This window comes from Panthera tigris, chromosome B3 (genome assembly GCF_018350195.1).
Source record: "Panthera tigris isolate Pti1 chromosome B3, P.tigris_Pti1_mat1.1, whole genome shotgun sequence".
NCBI lineage: Eukaryota > Metazoa > Chordata > Mammalia > Carnivora > Felidae > Panthera > Panthera tigris.
The window spans coordinates 106304946-106327600 of NC_056665.1; the positions used below are offsets into that span (position 1 = coordinate 106304946).

Below are 22655 nucleotides of genomic sequence, written 5' to 3' on the forward strand. Positions count from 1 at the left end.
CTATTAATATTATAGTACCTTAACATGAACATACATTCAGCTGGGAAAAATGAACTAAGATGTGTAAAAAGGTTAAGTTAGAAATTCTGTTTAACTGAAAATATTATGTTCTTCAAAATTGTAAACTCCCCATTCAAATTTTCTTTGGGGGAGAGATTTTTTTCCTCTGTATTCATACCAACATGGGTAGGTGACACCAGCATCAACTTCTACAAATGGGCAATCAGATCAACCCTTGGGTTGATAAAGACTTCTAGAATAGAAGGGAAAAGGCTTAGAAAAATTAGGAAAACACTTCAAATGAAGGTATATGCAGCCCTACATTAACCTACTTTGAAATCTTTCATAAACTGCATATCCTTGATAACAGATTCTAGTGTGAAGCTTTTCACTTAGCCATCATGACCCATAATGTAGATTTGGAAAATTGTTGCCTGTAGTCCTGCCCTTACAAGTAAAATACCAGAAACACAACTGAAAGGTGAGTTATTTAATTCAGCTTTACAGTCCTAGTTGATTCCTGTGTCTAAATGACTCCCCTATCTGGCATCAGACAACTGTGTCTACTTTTAAACATCCCAGTAATCACCTGAAGCTGGAAATGACTCTAGGAAATAGTCCATTGCTATTTCTTGCCCTAAATGAAAGGCCCTAATTTGAGCCTAACTAGCTGCTACCTAAGCTATTACTATGATTGCCATAAGTGCTTATTCTGAGAATGTACTCAAAAGATAACAACCATTATATTTTGGTTAATGTTGAGCATCTGACTTCAGCTCAGGTCATGATCTCATGGTTCATGAGTTCAAGCCCTGCAACAGGCTCTCTGCTGTCAGCTCTGAGCCTGCTTCGGATCCTCTGTTCCCCTCTCTTTCTACACCTCCCCCACTCATGCTCCCTCTTTCAAAATAAAAATATAAACATTAAATAAATAAATAAATAAATAAATAAATAAATGGGAAGCCATTAGCCCTCTTTCCCAATTATGAACATATTAGTTTTCTTGATATATCTTTACACCAGCATTATCATCCACATATTTAACACTTTCTCATATTAATATCTTGACATCTTTGATTAGAAATACTTTACTACTAAACACTGTTATACTCTGTTTCATTTGAGAAGATGATTGAGAAAAAGACTTTTCATATTTCTATGCTTTCCAGTCATGCTTTGCTTCCACAAATAGGAACTACCTGTGGGTCAAATACATAATATCTCTATAGATAACTGACTGTCAGAGATTTTCCAAAGTCCTCCTAAATTTATGAGACTTCTATGATCAAAATTGAAAAGATCAATCACTGTAGTCAAATTCTACTTCCAAATGGTCTAAAATAGGTCTAAATGTTTTTATAGTTAGTAGATGAATTGGCTATGTCTACTTGTCAATCCAAATAAGAATAGGAGCATATCAATAACTTTATGTTATTACTATAAACTAGAAGCAAACTGAAGCTGAGCTTGTTGCCTAAATTTTTACAGAAATAGCATATAAAAAATAATTTTGCAAAACTTAAAATATACTCAACAAAGTTTCACCAATGATAAATAGACAATGTTAAATAATCCCATCCATACAGAAGACAAGTCATTCAACCAGAAAAATAGTTTTTCAACTATAAATACTCCCAGAAAATATATCAGGATGCAGTCCATTCAGTATCACATGTGCCTTTATGGCTAAGGTGTGTTTAAAATTATTTAGACTGGATTCACCTTCTTTTCCACACTTCTGGGTCAATCCTCTGGGGAATTAACCAACTATAATCTCAGCTTTAGATCATAACTTTTCTGAGAAGAAATTTGGTCTTTTCTTGCAAGTGCTGCTATATGGCCTATATCCCATGTTAGAATATTGTCTTTACCGATCATGCATTTTGAATTAATTGTACATAGATCTGTCCTTAATCAACATTACAGGATTTGTCACTCAAGCTCACTTTGGAGAATTCAGCCATGAGCTAGCTGTAGTCCAACACTTACATATGATTACTTCAAATCAGTGTATATTTGAATATTTTGGATCTAACCAAATAATAACTTATTAACTTTGGAACAGGATATGACAGAACTGGAAAAACTTGATGGTATCTCTTCTCTCAGAGAGCTTACAGTTTATGGCAATCCAGTGAGTATGTTATTTTTCTAATTTATCAGTTAATTTATTTATAGTTGTATATAATTAATTTTTATATGTGAGAATTTTTTTATCTGTTCCCATATGTATAGACAGTTATCCAAGCACAATTTATTGAATACTGTCCTCTTACAACTTGTTATAATATAATCTTCCATTGTCACATATAAAAGGTCTGTTTCCGGATTCTATGTTGTATTCATTGGACTATTGTCAATCCCTGTACCAGTATTATACTGTGTTAATTATTAAAGTTTTATATTAAGTTTTGGTGTCCAGGAGAATAAGCACCTCCAATTTTCCTTCTCTTCCTCCTTCTCCTCTTTTTCTTTCTTCACTGTCGTGGCTGTTCTTGGCCCTTTACACTTCCTATGAGTTTAAGGAAACAGCTTTTGAAGCTATGTGAGAGTCTTATTGACATTTTAATTGGAATTGTATTGAATATATAAATTAATTTGGGGAGAAATTTGCCATATTTTCCTGTTGGAGGCTTTGGAAGGATTAAATAGGTAGCACTTTTATTTATCTAACATCTGAACAAATTGACAAATATGACAGTGGCAGATAGAGAGGTGAAAATACTTTGCTTAACCTTCGTGAGAAAGCCAAATGGTGCTAACAGATCCCAGAAATAAGCAATCATCATCACCTGGTAACAGGAAATGCTTGAGTGAATTCTTTCCACATAGGAGGAGAGCTTCTGCTGGAGGAACAGCAGGCATTCTCCTAGCAATAAATTCCTTCCCAAGACAGGAAAGACAAGAGCTAAACATGCCCAGTCTAATCTTCCCAGGTTTATCAATTAAGTTACCCTGCTACTCTTGGTGGAAGAGTGAGGGATTGAGAGAGCCCACTAGTGCCACATCACAGAGCTATTTCCACCAAGAAAGAAGTAATAATAAGAGTCTCCCCTAATATTTGTAGTATTTAGACTTCCCATTCATAAGCATGAATGTCCCTACATTTATTTTATGTTCTTCAATAAAATTTATAGTTTTCTCCTAAAAGTTTTAATCATCTATGGTTTGATTTATTCTGTTGTTTTAATAGCTACTTTGAACAATATCTTTTTACATTTTTCTAATTATTTGTGGCTGAAGTACAGCAATTCTGATTTTTGCATTGTTCTGATTTTTGCATGCTACTCTTTATCTATAGGAACCTTGTTGAACTCTCTTTTTAGTTCTAATAGATTGTAAATTTTGTTGGATTTTCTCTGTAGACTATCATATTTTCTACAGATAATGACTATTATTTCTTTCCAATCCTTACATTTTTTTAATTTTCTTTACTTAGTGTGTTGACTAGGACCTCTAGTACAGTGTTGAATGAAAGCATTGATAGTAGGTTATTGACTTCAAAAATGCTTCTAAATTGTTACTATTAAATATGAGTTTGTTGTACATTATGGGTAGATAATCTTCAACATTTTAAAGAAGCTCCTTTTTTTAAGTTTATTTATTCCTGAGAGAGACAGTACAAGTGGGGGAGGGGCAGTGAGAGAGGGAGAGAGAGAGAATCCTAAGCAGGCTCCCCACCATTAGCGTGGAGCCCAACGCAGGGCTCCAACTCAGGAATCATGAGATGATGACCTGAGTCGAAACCAAGAGTTAGACGTTCAAACAACTGAGCCACCCAGGGGCCCCAAGGAAGCTCCTTTCTAATTGCAGTTTACTACCTGTTTTTATCATGAATGGTCATTGGATTTTGACTAATTGACAATTCACTTTTTCTCTTTAATCTGTTAATATGTAAATTATATTAATAGACTCCAGTGTTAAACTGTCATTGATCCAATGCTGAATACTATTTATTTGGTCATGTTTTATGCTTTGCTGGATTCAGTTTGCCAAGATTTCATGTAGTATATCTGTATTTATGGAAATAAGTAAAGTTATCCTATAATTATCTTCTTATGCTATTCTTTTAAATTCATCAAGGTTGTTCTTGCCTCATAAAATTAACTGGGAACTCTCTCTCTCTCTTGCTAGTCTATGAATTAGCATATATAGGAAAAATTCATTCATTTGAATCTGGGCTCAATATTTTTTGAAGTTAGGTTTTAAACTACTTATTCAAATTCTTTAATGGCTATAAATCTAGTAATGTTTTCTATTTCTTCAAAAGTCAGTATTGAGAAGTTATATTCTTCTATAAACTTGTAATTTTTTATAAATTTTAAATGTATTACTATATAATATTCTCCTGAATTTTAAAAATGTCCTCTATATTTATGTTTTGTCACCTTTTTTATACCTAAATTTGTTGATTTTTACTTTTTCTCTTTTATTCTTGATAAGTCTTGCTTAAGACTTATTTTGTTTATCGTATTAGTATCTCCAAAGAACCATGTTTTGGATTTATCAAGTGGTTTATTTGTTTTTTATTTCACTAAGTCCTACCCTTGTTTCCATCTTTCAGTTTCTTGGAATTTACTTTTTTAAACATTTTTAACATTATTATTAAAACTATTTTTAGCATAATACTGATTCTGTGGTTCAGCTTTTTATTTGTTTTAAGTTTTTATTTTACTTCCAGTTAGCATACAGTGTTATAGTGGTTGCAGTTGTACAATGTAGTGATTCCACACTTAAATACATAACCTGATGCTCATTACAAGTGCGCTTCTTAATCCCCATCCCCTATTTAACCCATTCCCCCACCCACCTCTCTTCTGGTAACCATCTGATTGTTCTCTATAGTTAAGAGTCTGTTTCTTGCTTTACTTCTCTCTCTTTTTACCCCTTTGTTCATTTTTTTTCTCAAATTCCACATATGAGTGAAATCATATGGTATTTGTCTTTCTCTGCCTGACTTATTTCACTTCACAGTATACTCTCTAGGTCCATCCATGTCATTTCAAATGGCAAGATTTCATTCTTTTTTATGGCTGAGTAATATTCCTGTGTGTGTGTGTGTGTGTGTGTGTGTGGTGTGACATCTTTATCCATTCATCAATTGATAAGTCAATTGATGGCTGTTTCCATAATTTGACTATTGTACATGATGCTGCTGCAAACATCAGGATGCATATATCCCTTTGAATTAGTGTTTCTGTATTCTTTAGGTAAATATCCAGTAGTGTGATTGCTGGATCATCAGGTACTTCTATTTTTAACTTTTTGAGGAACCTCCATACTGTTTTCCAGAGTGGCTGCATTAGTTTGCATTCCCAGCAACAGTGCAAGAGGGTTCCCCTTTCTCCACATCCTCACCAACATCTGTTGTTTCCTGTGTTGTTGATTTTAGCCACTATGACAGGTTTTGATTTGCATGTCCCTGATGATGAGTGATATTCAGCATCTTTTCATGTGCCTGTTGGCCATCTATATGTCTTCTCTGGAAAAATGTCTTTTGGGTCTTCTGCACATTTTTGATTAGATTATTTTGTTTTGGGGTGTTGAGTTTTACACGTTCTCTATATATTTTGGATGCTAACCCTTTATTGGATATGTCATTTGCAAATATCTTCTCCCTTCAGTAGGTTCTCTTTTAGCTTTATTGGTTGTTTCCTTTGCTGTGCAGAAGCTTTTCATTTTGGTGTAGTCCCATTAGTCTATTTTTGCTTTTGTTTCCTTTGCCTCAAGAGACATATCTAAAAAGAAGTTGCTATGGCCAATGTCAAATAAATTACTGCCCTGTGTTCTCTTCTAGGATTCTTATTGTTTCAGATCTCACATTTAAGTTTTTAATCCATTTTGAATTTATTTTTGTGTATGGTGTAAGAAAGTGGTCCAGTTCCATTCTTTTGCATGTAGCTGTCAAGTTTTCCCAAACCATTTGTTAAAAAGACTGTCTTTTTCCATGGGATATTCTTTCCTGCTTTGTTGTAGATTAATTAACCATATTATTGTGAGTTCATTTCTAGGTTTTCTGTTTTGTTCCATTGATCTATGTGTCTATTTTTATGCTGATACCATACTGTTTTGATTAATACAGCTTTGTAATATAACTTGAAGTCCAAAATTGTGATCCCTCCAGCTTTGCTTTTATTTTTCAAGATTTCTTGAGCTTTTAAATGTCTTTTGTGGTTCCATACAAATTTTAGGATTGTTTGTTCTAGCTCTGTAAAAAAATGCTGTTGGTATTTTGATACGACTTGCATTAAAACATATATTGCTTTGGTTATTATAGACATTTTAACAAGAGACAAAGAAGGGCACTATATAATAATAAAGGGGATAATCCAATAAGAAGATATAACAATTGTAAATATTTATGCATCCAACATGGGAGGACTCAATTACATAAAACAATTAATAACAAACATAAAGGGACTAGCTGATAATAATACAATAATAGTAGGGAACTTTAACATCCCACTTACATCAATGGACATGATCATCTAAACAGAAAATCAACAAAGAAACAATGGTTTTGAATAATAACACACTGGACTTGATGAACTTAACAGATATATCCAGAACATTCCACCTTAAAACAGCAGAATACAGATTCTTTTCAAGTGCACCTGGAACATTCTCCAGAACAGATCACATATTAGGCCACAAAACAGGCTTCACCAAATTCAGGAAGATCAAAATTATACCATGCACCTTTTCTGACCACAACATTATGAAACTAGAAGTCAACCACAAGAAAAAAATCTGGATAGACCACAAATAAATAGAAGTTAAATAACATGCTACTAAACAATGAGTGGATCAACCAGAAAATAAAAAAATAAATTTAAAAAATACATGGAAACAAATGAAAATGACAACATATCAGTCCAAAATCTTTGGGATGCAGCAAAAGTGGTTCTAAGAGGGAAGTAGATAGCAACATAGGTCTACCTTAAGAAGCAAGAAAAAAGAATCTCAAATAAACAACTTAACCTTAAACTGAAGGAGCTACAAAAAGAACAACAAATGAAGCTCAAAGCCAGCAGAAGGAAGGAAAAAATAAAGTTTAGAATAAAAGATATAGAAACTAAAAAAATAATAGAACATATCGATGAAACCAGGAGGTAGTTCTTTGAAAAAAATTAATAAAATTGATAAACCTCTAGTCGGACTCATCAAAAAGAAAAAAGAAAGGACCCAAATAAATAAAGTCACAGATGAGAGAGGAGAAATGACAACAAACACCACAGAAATATAATTATAAGACAATATTATGAAAAATCGTATGCCAAGAAATTGGACAACCTAGAAGAAATGAATAAATTTCTAGAAACATATTAATTACCAAAAGTGAAACAGGAAGAAATAGAAAATTTGGACAGACCAATAACCAGCAAAGACATTGAATCAGTAATCAAAAAACTTCAACAAAAGTCCAGAATCAGATGGCTTCACAGGTGAATTCTACCAAACATTTAAAGAAGAGTTAGTACCCATTCTTCTCAAACTATTCCAAAAAATACAAAAGAAAAGAAAACTTCTAAATTTATTCTTTGAGGTTAGCATTACCCTGACCAGATATCAAAACCAGATAAAGACGCCAAACACAAAAAAGAACTACACTCCAATATCTCTGATAAACAGAGATAAACATAGATGCAAATATCCTCAACAAAGTACTAGCAAACCAAATCCAACAATACATTAAAAAAAATAATTCACCATCAAGTGAGATTCATTCCTGGGTTGCAAGGATGGTTCAATACTTGCAAATACATCACATTAATAAAAGAAAGGATAAGAACCATCTGATCATTTCAATAGATACAGAAAAAGTATTTGACAAAGTACATCCATTCATGATAAAAAACCCGACACAAAGTAGGTTTAGAGGTAACATACCTCAATGTAATAAAGGCCATCTATGAAACCCACACCCAATATCATCCTCAATGGGGAAATACTGAGAGCTTTTCCTCTACGGTCAGGAACAAGACAGGAATGTCCACTTTCACCACTGTTATTTAACACAGTACTAGATTTCCTAGCCACAGCAATCAGATAACAAAAAGAAATGAGGAATCCAGATCAGCAAGGAAGAAGTAAAACTTTCACTATTTGCTGATGACATGATACTCCATATAGAAAACCTGAAAAACTCCACCAAAAAACTGCTAGAACTGTGAAATGAATTCAGGAAAGTTGCAGGGTACAAAATCAATGTACAGAAATCTGTTGCATTTCTATACACCAATACTGAAGCAACACAAAGAGAAATTAAGGAATCTATCCCACTTAAAATTGCACCAAAAACAATAAGATGCCTAGGACTAAACCTAACCAAAGAGATGAAAGACCTGTACTCTGAAAACTATAAAACACTGATGAAAGAAATTAAAGATGACACAATGAAATGAAAAAAAAATCCCATGCTCACAGATCAGAAGAAAAAATATTGTTAAAAGGGAATTTACTTTAAAAAAAATTCTTAAGTAGGATGTCTAGTTCATTTTTAGGTTTCAAAACACTGCTTAGCAGCATATTAAAAGTTTTGATATGTAGTATTTTTCCTGTTCTTTATTTCTTAAAATCTAGTCTCCAAAGGATTTCTTCTTTATTCCATGAATGATTGAGAGGTGTGTGTGTGTGTGTGTGTGTGTGTGTGTCTGTGTGTGAATTTCAAACCTATGAAGTGTTTTTTGTTATCTCTTTGTCATTTATTTCTGTTACTGTGTTTTGGTCAGAGGAGACAGTCTATACATTCTTTGGTATTTATAAGACTTTCTTTCTGGCCTATAATGTGGTTCATTTTTTAAACCTCTATTATATATATATATATATATATATATATATATATATATATATATATACACTACATTAGAAAAAAATAGATTGTTGGCATGCCTGGGTGGTTCAGTCAGTTAAGTGTCCAACTCTTGTTTCAGCTCAGGTCTTGAGGGCGAGCCCTACTTCGGGATCCACACTGGGCATGGAGCCTCCTTGAGATTCTCTCTCCTCCCTTTACCTTTCTCCTCCTCCCCCACTCACACACTTTCTCTCTCTCTCTCTCAAAAAAAAAATAATAATAATAATAAAATAGATTGTTTATTCATTCCCCTTTGATGAAAATTTGTCTCTTTTTGTCTCTTCTTCATGATCACAAGATGTGCTATATACTTTTTCTTTGCTGTCAGTCCCCCAAGAACACCCCCACATTCAGAGATTTGCTAAAAGAACTCAAGGGACTTAGCATATCATTGTACTCATGGCTAAAATTTATTAAATGACATAGTGAGGATTCACAGCCAGGTGATGAGGAAAAAAGACACAGGTGGAGTCTGGAGAATTGATAAGTAGGCTTCCTTATGCTCTTTCTCTCCCATGAGGGAGAGAAGGGTCACATAGTACATACTCTTCACCCAGCAACAAAAATGCAGCAACATGTGTTTATGTTTCTACTCAGGAAATTCCACTACACTTAGCATTCAAGAATTTTGTTGGAAGTTGGTCACATATGTACCCAATGCCCATCACATACCAAAACTCCAGACTCCCAGAAGGAAAGCAAGTTGACCATAAAGCATATCATTTGGGTAAGCAGTCTAGGCACAGTGAACTACCTTTAATCAGTTAAGGAATGGTGGGAACACTTCCAAAATCCAAGTACCAAAAACTAGTCAAGAGCTATCCTTGCAAGCAGACCTTTCTAAAGATAACAGTTTCAGGCCTACTATGTTAACTCTTCCTATATACCTTCTTATGTACACATGCAAATATTTTTCAGAGTAGGCTGACAAACTATGAAGGGATGGATTATACAATCCAACAGATGTGTACTGAATTCAATTGGACAGTGCCTATGGGAAAATACCATATACGTTTCAAAGTAATTACTCATAAATGAATTTTTATAGCATAATCCTATTCATGAGTTGAGATTGCCTGTAGTTAATGAACAATATTATATGCTCTAAAAAGAGACTACACGTCTAAATGGTAGTCTTGGTTACCAAAAAAGTTCTAATCTTCATTTAGTATAACAAGAAATTGAGAAATCTTTCAAAAAGGGAGCTCATATTTGTATCAGCTAACACTACAAATTAGCTATTATCTGTCATTTTTGGTGCCCAGGTTAAATTTCTTTCTCTATAAAGGTTAATCTTTGAAATAAAAGTTTTTTTAAGAAATACATTGTTATTTTTAACTTTATTCAGATTTGCAGAAAAACACTACATCGCCACATGCTCATATTTCGGCTGCCTAACTTACAGATGTTAGACGGAATTCCTGTGAATTCAGATGATAGGGCAAAAGCTGAATTTCAATTCTCTGAACTACAAGCAAAGAAAACTTCGGTAATACTTCTATTATTTATACTTTTCCTTTTAAAATATATCATTATTAACAAATTAAAACCAATTTACTGGGTAAATCTGGGCTATGATGTTCTGGTAGACTATTTTAGTATCCATTTTAGTGATTACTATCAAAAGCATCTTGATCTGGTGAATAGAGCATATACATACATGCAAATTCCAGGGAAGCTCCTTTTTCTAATAATGTAGTTTGATATAAAGAAAATTATTTAAAATCTTGGGGTGCCTGGATGGCTCAGTTGGTTAAGCGCCCAACTCTTGATTTCGGCTCAGGTCATGATCTCACGGTTTGTGACTTTAAGCCCACGTCGGACTTTGTGCTGCCAGCAAGAAGCCTGCTTCAGATCCTCTGTCTCCCTCTCTCTCTGCCCCTCCCTGCTTTCTCTCTCAAAAATAAATAAATATTAAAAATAAAATAAAATCTGTGTACCTCTTGCTCAATATGTGAGATAATGCTAGAAGGTAAGAAACTATAACATATCACTTCTATAAACAGAAACTAGCAAACTCTTTCAGTTTAGCAGATAGGAAGGGAAGGAAGGAATTCTGACCTCAACACTCTGGACTATGTAGTTCATCTAACAAGGGAGATGTGTGCTTCTTTCTTGTCGGCCAGAATAATTGTGCCTTTTACCCATGAACGCTAAAAAGGTATCTGACCATGACATGAAAGAGTTTAGAGAGAGAAGCCACAAAGCATACCATTAGGAAATTCTGTCCTTGGCCACCAGGATTCTTCATGACCATCCTCCAAAGACTAAACTTAACCCGGAAAAGCTATAGTTTTTGAACAAAGAAGTAACCTTATTAGAGCTGTGCCTTTGCAAGATTTGAGAAAGAAGAGGCTGGAAGCAGGGAAGCCAGTTAAGAGGCTTTTAGAGATTATGAAGACCTAGACTAAGGTGGGGCAGTTAAGAAGGTAAATGAACCTCTAAAGTAAGTGAAAGCCAGAGAGCAAGGACATCAGTCAGTTAACAAATAACACTTTTGAAACTCATATTGAAAAGAAAAGATTACCATAGATGCTTTTACTTAATCAATGGATTACCCAGCACTCTCCATCCCTTCTGTAAAATAAATCGATTCCCAGAGCACACTGGAAGTTTGATACTAGAAGGCTCTTCTCCAGCCCACTTCTGCCTTCAGCAGATTTACATATTTATCAAGAGCTGGCTGTTTTGTCAAAAACGTATATGTCAGTTCTTTTATCTTAAAAAGCCAGATATGCTATAAATGCAAATTCTAAATTACTATTTGTATATTTCTGTGATAACCAAAATAGGGTACTTTGGAAAATCTGGATAAAGATCAATCACACACACACACACACACACACACAAATAGTGTCAAATAGGTTAGGAGGAAAATCTTGTAAAAAATGGGAGAAAATTATAGAAATTCAAACACAATATGTGGGAAAATTATTTTAAAAATTCTTGTGTTCAAATTTTCTCCACATGTCTTTATATTCTTACTACTTTAAAGAAACCAAAACTGGAAGTTGTAGGCAAAACATTAAGGATAGCTTTATCTAAGAACAATGAGATAAAATACCAATCAAGGGACTCTTACAGAAAAGGCCTTAGCCATCACAAGATTCATGAGTGCATGTACATTTATGTTTTATGACTAAAAAATAGGGGTGCCTGGGTGGCTTAGTCAGTTAAGCATCTGACTCTTGATTTCAGCTCAGGTCATGATCTCATGGTTTGTGAATTCAAACCCTGCATCAGGCTTTGTGCTGATGGTGGAGAGGCTGTTTGGGATTCTATCTCCCTCTCTCTCTGTCCCTCCCCTGCTTGCTCTATCTCTCTCTCTCTCTCTCTCTCAAAATAAATAAAATTAACTTAAAAAAATTTTTTTAAATAAATCTAAAAAATAAACATGAATTATATATACAATTCTTAGTTATTCCCTGATTTTTTTCATCAACCTTGACATTTTTTGGTTAACCAAGGAGCTTCTATTATAGGTCAAAGTAGTCACAGAGACCTGCAAGACTTAAAGTTGTACAATGTTAATAAATATTATCTACATTAGGCAAAGGAAGTGGTTCATTTGTAGGTTATATCTATAAAAATTATTCTAAAAATTATGCTTTCTGAAAAAAAAAATCTTAGCTACTAATTTGTATGACTTAACTAAGAAAGAGCACCATCTAATGTGATCTACTGAAATTACTGTCACAGGTCCTAGTCTTTCAAAAGAGAGCAAATAAGCAAATAAAATTTAGGTCAGTGATCTAAGGCTCCTTTCCCCTCTCTATTTTATATTCCTGGAGCAAGTCATTTCTTACTTCCAGAAGTGGAAAACTAAAGGAAACTTGAGTTTCCCACTGCTGCTGTAATAAATTACTCAAATTTAGTGGCTTGAAACAACACAAATTTATTATCTTATAATTCTAGAGGTCAGAAGTCCAAAAACTGGTCTTACAGGGCTAAACACAGGCAGTTAGTCCTATATTTCTTCTGGAGCTCAAGGAGAGAATTTGTTCTTTGCCTTTTCAAACTTCTGGAAGTTATCTGCATTCCTTGGCTCACGGTCCTCTTCCAGCAATAGCATCACTTCCACTTCTGATTCCATCCGTACATCTTCTCTGTCTCTGACCCTCCTGACTCCCTCCTTCTTATAAGGACTCTTGTGATTGTACTGAGACCACCTAGATAATCAAAGATCATTTCCTCACCTCAAAATCCAATGTAATTATGTCTGCAAAGTCCCTTTTGTCATGTAAGGTAATATATTCACAGGTTTTGGAAATTCAGTGTGGACATCTTTGTTTTTTGGGGGGGCACTATTCTGCCTCCCATACCACATATGTGAGGGCTCCAGGTGAGAGAACTATAAAGACTGTCACATTAAAATTTATAAATTGTATTTTAAGGTAATGTTGGCTAATTTGAAAAATTACATATAAATTCACCAAATTACATATAAAGAAATCACTTAGAGAAACTTTAAAGATCCTAATTTCCATATATATTTTTTATTAGTTTCATGTAGCAGAAAAAATACACAAACTCAAATTTTAGTCGATAAGTATTTTACTAAAGGACTTGCTTCTTGGTTATTCTTTTCTATTTCTCATACAGTGAATTCAGATTTTTCCCATTACTATATATGGTATGATAATATGCCTTGAGTGAATCTAGACATGTATTCTTGCCATTTGAATCAGTGCCATATAAAAAAACTTAATTATTTTTCCACTTATTCTATATGTAAGCATTTTATTAAAAATTATTTTTTGATTTGTCTATACATGGTTAATAAAATAAGGGGGATATCCAAAGTCTTTATTTTAGAGAAATCCTTTTTTAGATCTTTAAAATTTTATAATGTTTATTTTTGAGAGAGAGACAGCACACACACACACACACACACACACACACACACACACACACGTGGGGGAGGGGCAGAGAGAGAAGGAGACAGAATCCAAAGCAGATTCCAGGCTCTGAGCTGTCAGCACAGAGTCAGACACGGGGCTCGAACCCACAAATGGTGAGATTGAGACCTGAGCCAAAGTTGATGCTTAACCGACCGAGCCACCCAGGCACCCATATTTCTTTATTTTTAATTAATCTCTACAGCCAATGTAGGGCCTGAACTCATGACCCCAAGATCAAGAGTCACATGCTCTTCCAACTGAGCCAGCCAAGTGCCCCAGAGAAATCTATTTTAAGATTCAATAACAATGTTTATTTTCATGGCTAGAATAAAATTGAGCCATCATTTCTTTTAGCTATTCAGAAGACACAAAAACAATCCTTTTTCAAGTTTATCACTTCAGTCTAATTCATTTTTCTTTCAGTTACTGCTGTTCTTTCTTTTTTAAGAGCAAGTAAAGATAATTAACTCTAAAGTTGTCCTTTAAACCAAAACATTTTGGTCCTTTTGGTTTCAGAAGAAAATGTGACAACATTCTAGATTAGTGATGGGAAGAAACTCTAAAAAGGAATTAGTTAGGGAATTTGGGACTGAGCATCTTTAGTAAAAAGCCTGATATTTTAGTGCTCATTACAAAGCTGCATTCTTGTTGACACTTATTAAAACAGGGTAATTGGCCATTTTACACTAATGGCAAACACTTATATTTCTAAGTAAGTTGACTCATATATTCAGAATTCATATTTTTAAAAGTATAAACAAAGTCAGTCTTAAGACAGAGCAAGCATAAATTTCTAGGGAAACCAAGAGTCTCCAGCCTAAAATACTTGTCTCCTCTGTTTGCTGATTCCTGAAATTCTTTTAAAAGCCTCTTAATCCTCAACTAACTTAAAATGTAAACACCATTTAGAGAGTTAGCACATTCATTAAGTGATTGTTATAAGATGCTTTTCTTAGTCTCCATTTATTTACTTGTTTTTGAAAAACTAATTAACTGCAAGGCACCTGATGAGGTAATATGAGGATTATAAAGATGTTGAAGATATAACGCTTACTATCTAGAAATTCCTGCTCAGTAAAAAAGAAAAGAGAAGAGAAAAGAAAAGAAAAGAAAAGAAAAGAAAGAGAAGAGAAAAGAAGAAAAAGAGAAAAAGAAATGTTACAAAGGAGAAAAAGTTTAATTCTCATTTTCTTAATTCTCCACTTACCTCATTGAGATCCTATGGAGAGAGGGAGATGCCGTCATACTACTGATGAGTACAGTACAATCTGAAAAGACAGAACATAAGGTTCTGAGAGAGGTTAAAGGTTCAAAAGACTGTTTCAGTTTCTGCCTCATACCAACTCAGTTTAGGCATATAACTCTTGACCTAAAAATTTTTAAATTATCAAGTGGGGCTTGCAGTAAGGACTAAATCTATTGATCTGAGTTTTGGAAATGAGACATTCTTAACTGGTTTTATTTTATTATGTAGCTCATTCCTGTTACCAACTGTCCAATGGATGGTGGGTCATTTGGCCAAGTGAAAGCTCCTCCCATGAAGATAACAAATGTAATTCTGCCTAGTGGATTTAGCCATTACTTGGGATCTGACTTCACTTTAACTCCTGAAGCTGAAGGTATTTTGACAAAAAGTTTCAGAATGAACGTAAAAGCAAACAAACACTTCATTTGAAACAAAAATCTCACTTTGACTTCTAATACTACTTAAAATTGCATTTTTAAATTTACATTTCCTAAAATTGCGTGTTTGTTCAAGTTTCATGTGGCCATTCTGACTTTAGAGTCTATAGTTTTGGGGAGTTTTGTTCAACTACTAATATTTTGTAACTAAACATTTGCTCGTAATGGGAACTTTGTGATACTTGCACAATTATTTTCTGAATTATGTATTTTCAAAGGCTTTGTTTTCATAGCGTATAACTGCTAAAACCAATTCTTTTGTACATCCTGCTAAAAGTAGAAATCAGAGGTTTAAAAATATCTGTGACAACAGATTCTTGGGGTACAAAGAGAAGATTGGATTTTATTCTTGAAACCACAAGTAAAGCATGCAGCTAATACTAGAGAAAAGTTTCAAGAGATACAGCTCGAAAGGAGGGAGTATATTAAAAGGACAGGGCATGGAAATGTATCCTTCTATTACACACATTTTAATTCAGGCTTAGATCAAACCTATTCCCTAATTCCATATCTTCACTGGCTATCTTGTTGGTGAAAGTGGGGATAGCCACTCCTCTCAGGGCTCACCTCTTCCATTCCCTGTAACATTCCACTTTGCTTGGGACCACTGGTGGCAATAAAATTGAACATCATGAATTTATAAAATGATCTAAGAGCCTACCAAGAACAGTATATTGTTCTGTGTGATTATTTCAAGAAGAAACTCAGTTAAAAGAAACCCCAAATCATTTACTTTGTTAAGATGTTATTTTTTTAACTTATTTTTCATACTTCTACATACTAAATGGCTTTAAGATTTTAGTCACGGTGAGAATTTTTATGCTTCTGTCTGATAGATATAACTATTAGTAAAATAGGACATACTAAATTTTTAGCCTCCTTAACAGTACAATGTCCTCTTCGGGAATGGCATCAATATCTTTTTTTTTTTTTCCTGGCACTAGTTCATTCCTGAATTCATCTCCATAACATCCTCAGATCTGTCTTCAAAATTTGTCTGTGACTATATTTGAGGTTTTTCTTGAAAAGTCTTATAATTTCTCTCCTATCTTCTGACTATGTTGCCCCGATTTTTATTTTGAAAAATTATGGTCACTTTGTCTGTACATTTATTACAGCACACAGCTCTAGATATTTATATTTTTAAAAATTACCTAGAAATAATCAAATAGATTCACTAACTCAGACATTTAAGCAGCATTGAGTGCTAGAAATATATTCCAATTCCATAATTTTATTTAAAATTTTAAATTCATGTTATGAAATATGTACAGGATACATTCAGCTCAAGGGCAGCCAAGCTTTATTACTTAATTCATTTCATTACTTACTGCTTCTCATTCTTTCACAATTCCTAATTTCAGACAAAAAAAACAAGAATGCAGGGACTCTGACAAATAATCCTCGGAGCATCCATGCAGAAATAGCTTTTCGGCAACTCAGAGGAATAGATCCCTCTCCGCCTCTTTTATCACATCAGAATATGACATCTCCAACTACACAAATGTACCAGAGCAACCCAGATGAAGGAAGGTAAAACTATTCTGTGTTTTAACATCATTTCTCATCATTAAAAAAAAAAACTCCCCAAATTTGCTAGTCATGTATAAAAATAGAAAACATTATTGGATACTATTATTTATTTACTGAGAGCAGGGAGAAGCTGTCAGATAGCATAAGGCTTCTCCCACATTCACAAAACCTTTCCCAAAGTCCAGTATATTTACTTCATAATTCAAAAAGACTTAGAAATGGCTATCAAGGTAGAATAGTGCTCACCTGATGCTTACATGAGGGAACACTGAAATAAACACTTGTAATTATATTCTCTCTGAAGTCACTTCTCACTAAATGTGCAACATGATTCACTTACATTTTGAACAACAAGATAAATTCAACTCTGAAATCACGAAACACCAAGAATTTTGTTGATTCTTCAAACCTCTTCCTGTAGTTCCGATTTGCCTCTCCTCCAGTCTGGACCCTCTCCCTGGAGGCCAGCTCAGTGCCTAAGAACCTACTAATTCTCATTAAGAATCCACTCTGTTCAACACCTGTCTGCCTAGATTTCCAGTTATTACCTGTCCCCCAGCTTCTTTGGAGCCAAGCTCCAATTCATCTATTAGTGACCTACTCAACAGCAGATCTAGTGTAGGCCTGGCTCTTGATGTACTGACTTCCTTCCTATTATCAGTCCTCAGGATAACCTGATTTTTAAATGTCCAAAAATAGGATCATTTTCTCTACTGCACTGTCTTTTTGGAATTGAACACATATAAATTACAGAAATTATTTACTGCAGAATGACCTTAAAGTAGCTGATCCATTAGGAAAATAAGTCATATTATTTGACTTATAAATATCTTATTTCTGACAGAATTCCTGGCAGCCACTTTCCAAGATCAAATCGAATGTAACTGCCTAAAGAGAAATGAATATACACCAAGAAACCTATTTCTGTTTAGTAGTTGTACCAAAATTAGCAGACAGTGTTGGTGGAAATATAATATATAAGATAATCATGTTACTTATTTTACTGAAGCACTTCAGTTCCATATGATGATAATTTCTGTCACCCTGGTTGAATTTTACTTTAATATCACCTCTCTTAAACTTTATGATTATCTTAATTTTTCATTTGAATTTCTATATTAAAAAAATCATGAACCATTATATCCTACAATTTGAAAAGATAGAAGTAGCGTAAAACAAAGTCCAGAGAATCAAATATTTAGTGCTGATATTGGAAGCATTTAGTTACAAACTCTTATTGTGGTCTGTCATATGAAGATACTAAGAAAAGGTAATTCTAGTAAATATGCATATTTTATTTGCTGAATATCTGTTCGTTTGAAGTTAACAAAAACTAAAGTATACATTTCTTACCAAACACAGCTATTACTAAAGCAAGTTGAGCTTTGCTCATTGAATTACAAACTAGTTTTTTAGGACTAAAATTGGGGAAAAGTACACTTAAGCCAGATCTGTCCTAAGAATTGTTTAGACATGCAAATTTTGGGCATCAGTAGTACTTCCTGAAGGTGGCTAATTGCAGGTGCAACCAGGCATTCGTGCTCTAAGAATAAAAAAGAACTATTTCAAATACAAAATGTGTTAATTGTACCCATAGTGTACAAGCAGTTTGAGGCTAAAAAGAACATATGTTCAAACTGAGTGGACACTTTTAAATTTGAGATCCTTTATAATTTATTTCACTGGAAATAATTTATCTAAAATTTTACACTGCATAGTACTAGGGCACATCACAAATAAATCAAATATGGTTTTGAATTTGATTGTTTTATTAGATACAGCTCTTTAAATTAATGACTAAATTGCCAATCATATTTTGATATAAATGGGCTCTACAATTCATGAATTATTCTACTAAAATTTTCCAAGTATTGGTTCAACACTGCATGTAGTTTTCATACTATTTTAGATGTTCCTTACATGAAAATAAATTTTTACTAAAATATTTGTATTTTTTAATCTACCTGGAAATAGGCTTAAAGATATTTTGGAAACTAATTCCAATGTGTTTGCAACAATATTGTATCTTTTCTTCTTCAAATGCTATATATGCTTATGATTTAATCATGTAATGCTTAAAATTTCAAACCCAATACAGATTGATTTTATACTTTTTAATGTGTGGTTTTTAAACAACTGTTACTCTTAGCTGAAAATAAGATCCTTTGTTTAAAAAACAACTCTGCAGTTCTTATGATGTCCAGAAGATGTCTTTCTTGCCCTTTAGTTTTAACAACTGCTTCCCTTACAGTGTTTGGATGAGTGTCTGCTCTTCATTCTTTGTTACTAACTTGGCATCGCCAGCTTTTTTTCTTTGATGATAATGTATAAATGAAATACTGAATATGTGTTACTTTTATAATGAAAATTGCCTTTTCAAATAATAAATCTGGTGGGAAAAATAAGTGCAACTGGCTTTCATTAGACAAAAAGAATTTACAAGAATTAGAAAAGTATAAAGCAGGAAAACATAACTCATTATTCAGCATCCACTTAACATTTAGCATATTTTCTCCAACCATTTTTCCTATCCATTTGGAATATACTTGAGATGATCATTTGATTTTTATGTACTACACATTGTTAAATCTTGAGATATCATTTCTATTATAAATTTTTAATTACATCTGAATTTCCTGAAAGAAGTAAATGAATTTATAATACATAATTTGATATAACATTAAAAAATATTAACATGTATTTAGGCATTATTAGGCGACATACAGAAAATAGACACAGATCCAACCTTTAGAACATTTTAACATAAAACGTGATAGGGGCGCCTGGGTGGCTCAGTCAGTTAAGTGTCCATCTTCAGCTCAGGTCATGATCTCACAGTTCATAGGTTTAACCCCATGTTGGGCTCTGTGCTGACAGCTCAGAGCCTGGGGCCTGCTTCAGATTCTGTGTCTCCCTCTCTCTGTCTCCCTCTCCCTCCCCCCACTCACGCGCGCGCACTCTCTCTCTCTCTCTCTCTCAATAAATAAAAACATTTTAAAAATGGGAAAATGTGATAAATTATTTCATATAAAAGCAATGAGGAAGATCATTACTAAGGTAATTTGCACAGTTCTGAATTTTTTTCTGCCATGATGGCAGATGACACTGACATGATATACAACATAATCCCCTGAAAATGCCTAGATAGGTTAAACTGTTGGTTATGTGCAGTTCATAAAATAATAGCTATAACTGCATCCCTTTCCTGTTCAACAAAACAAAAAAATGTAATTGAACATGAGAGATGTTTTTGTAGGAATGACTTTATTTTTTTAATGTTTTTTAATTTTTTTTTTTATTATTTATTTTTGAGAGAGACAGAGCGGGAGTGGGAGAAGGGCAGAGAGAGAGAGGGAGACAAAGAATCAGATACAGGCTCCAGGCTCTGAGCTGCCAGCACAGAGCCTGATGCGGGGCTTGAACCCACGGACCACAAGATCATGACCTGAGCTGAGATGATGCCCAACTGATTGAACCACCCAGGCACTCCTAGGAGTGACTTTAAATCTGCCCTAAATTATTTAAGTAAGTAATTCACAAACTGAGCAATTTTAAGTTATAGTTACAAATTATTTGTAACATACCTCACAACTTATTACAACAAAACAGGCAAATAGTGCTTTAAATTTACAAACTACTAGCCCATATTTTACATAGTTTATCCTAATACCACTCTATGAAGTAGATAAGACATTTATTGTCTCCATTTATAAAGAAACTGGCTCAAGGAAAAGAGTAGATATCATACCAAATCCTAGGGTTTTTTTCCACTCCAAATTCATTACTTTTTCAATTACTACAAGTGAACTGACATTTAATTATTACTAATATGTAATCAGCAGTAGTAGAGCCCTAATGTATGTAAAAGCTATAAACTATTCATCCTCTTCCAGTATATTTAGCTTAAGGAAAATGCATAATTTCCACAGTAAAATTAGTTCTTTGCCCCCAGCAAATGTCCTGACAGATTTATTTTGCATGCAGTCATATGCATGAATATAGACTTGTTTTAAATTAAAAAACATTTCCACAAACAACCTTGAAAACTAAAGTTAGGGCACTTTATAGGTTAGGAGCCTGTAACGCTGAACTGAATATAGATGATGTCAAAGTGATCTTCTGATTTCTGTATATGAAGATTGACCATAATAAAGTAATTATCCAATAAGAACTTTATTATTTACTTCTTTTTGTATTGTTCTAGACTTCTCTGATTGTTGACACAAAATTAACTATGGTCATGCACATATTTTTGCCTAGAATATTTAGTATGCACTGTGTGTATGTTTGCAGGCACTCATGACCAGTTTTAAAATAATTCTTGCATTTAAGTAACATGCCATTTCACTCTTTATTCATAATATTTCATACATTATAAAAACTGTTTAATGTTTTTAAACATTAGATCTTACTGTTTGTTAGTCATGCTATGGGCTCTTAGCTTCAATTAAATGTTACCTACATAAAAAGAAGTAAATTATTTACAGTTCTATAAGAGTAGAAGCAAGCACTTACGGCCAAGTTCTGTTGGTTATTCAATGAATCTGATCAAATCAGTTCTTTTTATGAGAAAGAAACTGGCTGGGTTTTTTTTTTATTCCTCTTACTATAATACTTAGAGCTTCTGGATGACCTCCAAGTGCTTAACTACTCTTCTTATTCATCTCTCTGCATTTACCTTCACAAATAAAATATTTTTAAAGACTTTTTTAAAGTAATCTCTACACCCAACGTGGTGCTCTAACTTACAACCCCTAGATCAAGAGTCACATACTCTACCCACTGATCCAGCCAGGCACCTCAGTTGAAATATTTTTAAAGAAAAAAGTATAAAAATTGCAATTTTAGCTCACAGCTGCCTTTTATTAGAACTAGGTCAGCAAGAAGCACACAGTTATTTTATTAGTAATATTTTATTTTCTGGAAGTTTTTATCTTATAAGAATATGAATTATAATATTCTTTATTATTCTTTGTCTTTAATTTGTGAATAAAAATACTTTGTAAACTACTGAAAAGACATTTCTCAGACCAAATCTGTGCATTTTTTATCTTTAAATTTTGTTTTGGTGATGATTTTTCCTTATAATTAAGATAAAATGAATGATTTTATAGCCAAAACATGAAATGCTGTAACCTCAAAATAGAATAGTATATTCTAAGGAACTCAGACGTAGCTTTGAAAGTGGTAATTATCTGAAACCACATTATTTATCACTTATGTTTTATGTATTAGACCATACCTTAACTATATAGTCTCTTAAGTAAATCAAAGGCCAACTCATCAATATCATCATTTTCCATATAAAATACATGTGATTCTGAAATGCTAAGTTTAAAATTAGAATAGATATTTCCTTATATTGTATCATTTAAAATAAGAGTGTTCCCATAGGCTCTGAATAAAATTCTGTTAATTAACTTACAAATGCTTAAATATATTTAATACCAGCAGAGTTACATTTTTAAACATTACAAAGAGAAAAAAGGTTAGTGATGATCTTCCTATTTTTGTAAACCATTTATGGTTACATCTATTTTTAAGTAACAGTATCTATATTTTAAATAGAAAAAAAATAAGATTATATGGTTTAAAAACTGTAGATTTTAATCAGGGATCTGCATGTTTTACAACTTGCTTATTTTAAAACATTTTTTCTAGAAAATGTTTTAGATAACTTTAAC

General features: G+C 33.3%; 2 protein-coding genes across 5 annotated transcripts in view; both read left to right on the plus strand.

The window, feature by feature from the left end:
* Positions 1 to 18862, plus strand: part of LRRC9 (leucine rich repeat containing 9) — a 112344-nt gene extending 93482 nt beyond the window's left edge. Inside the window, exons 29-33 of one of the 4 annotated variants that reach the window (XM_042989812.1) lie at positions 2066 to 2134; positions 10203 to 10343; positions 15230 to 15374; positions 16803 to 16971; positions 17816 to 18862. In XM_042989812.1, coding sequence (XP_042845746.1) covers positions 2066 to 2134; positions 10203 to 10343; positions 15230 to 15374; positions 16803 to 16971; positions 17816 to 17855 — 564 coding nt within the window. In that variant the 3' untranslated portion in view covers positions 17856 to 18862. Of the gene's footprint in view, positions 1 to 2065; positions 2139 to 9451; positions 9582 to 10202; positions 10344 to 15229; positions 15375 to 16802; positions 16972 to 17815 lie in introns of those variants that run through there. The other 3 variants (XM_042989813.1, XM_042989814.1, XM_042989815.1) reach the window with 3 other exon arrangements.
* Positions 16901 to 22655, plus strand: part of PCNX4 (pecanex 4) — a 69735-nt gene continuing 63980 nt past the window's right edge. Inside the window, exon 1 of the mRNA XM_042989816.1 lies at positions 16901 to 16971. The gene's annotated coding sequence lies outside the window, so the exon portion shown is untranslated. The remainder of the gene's footprint in view (positions 16972 to 22655) is intronic.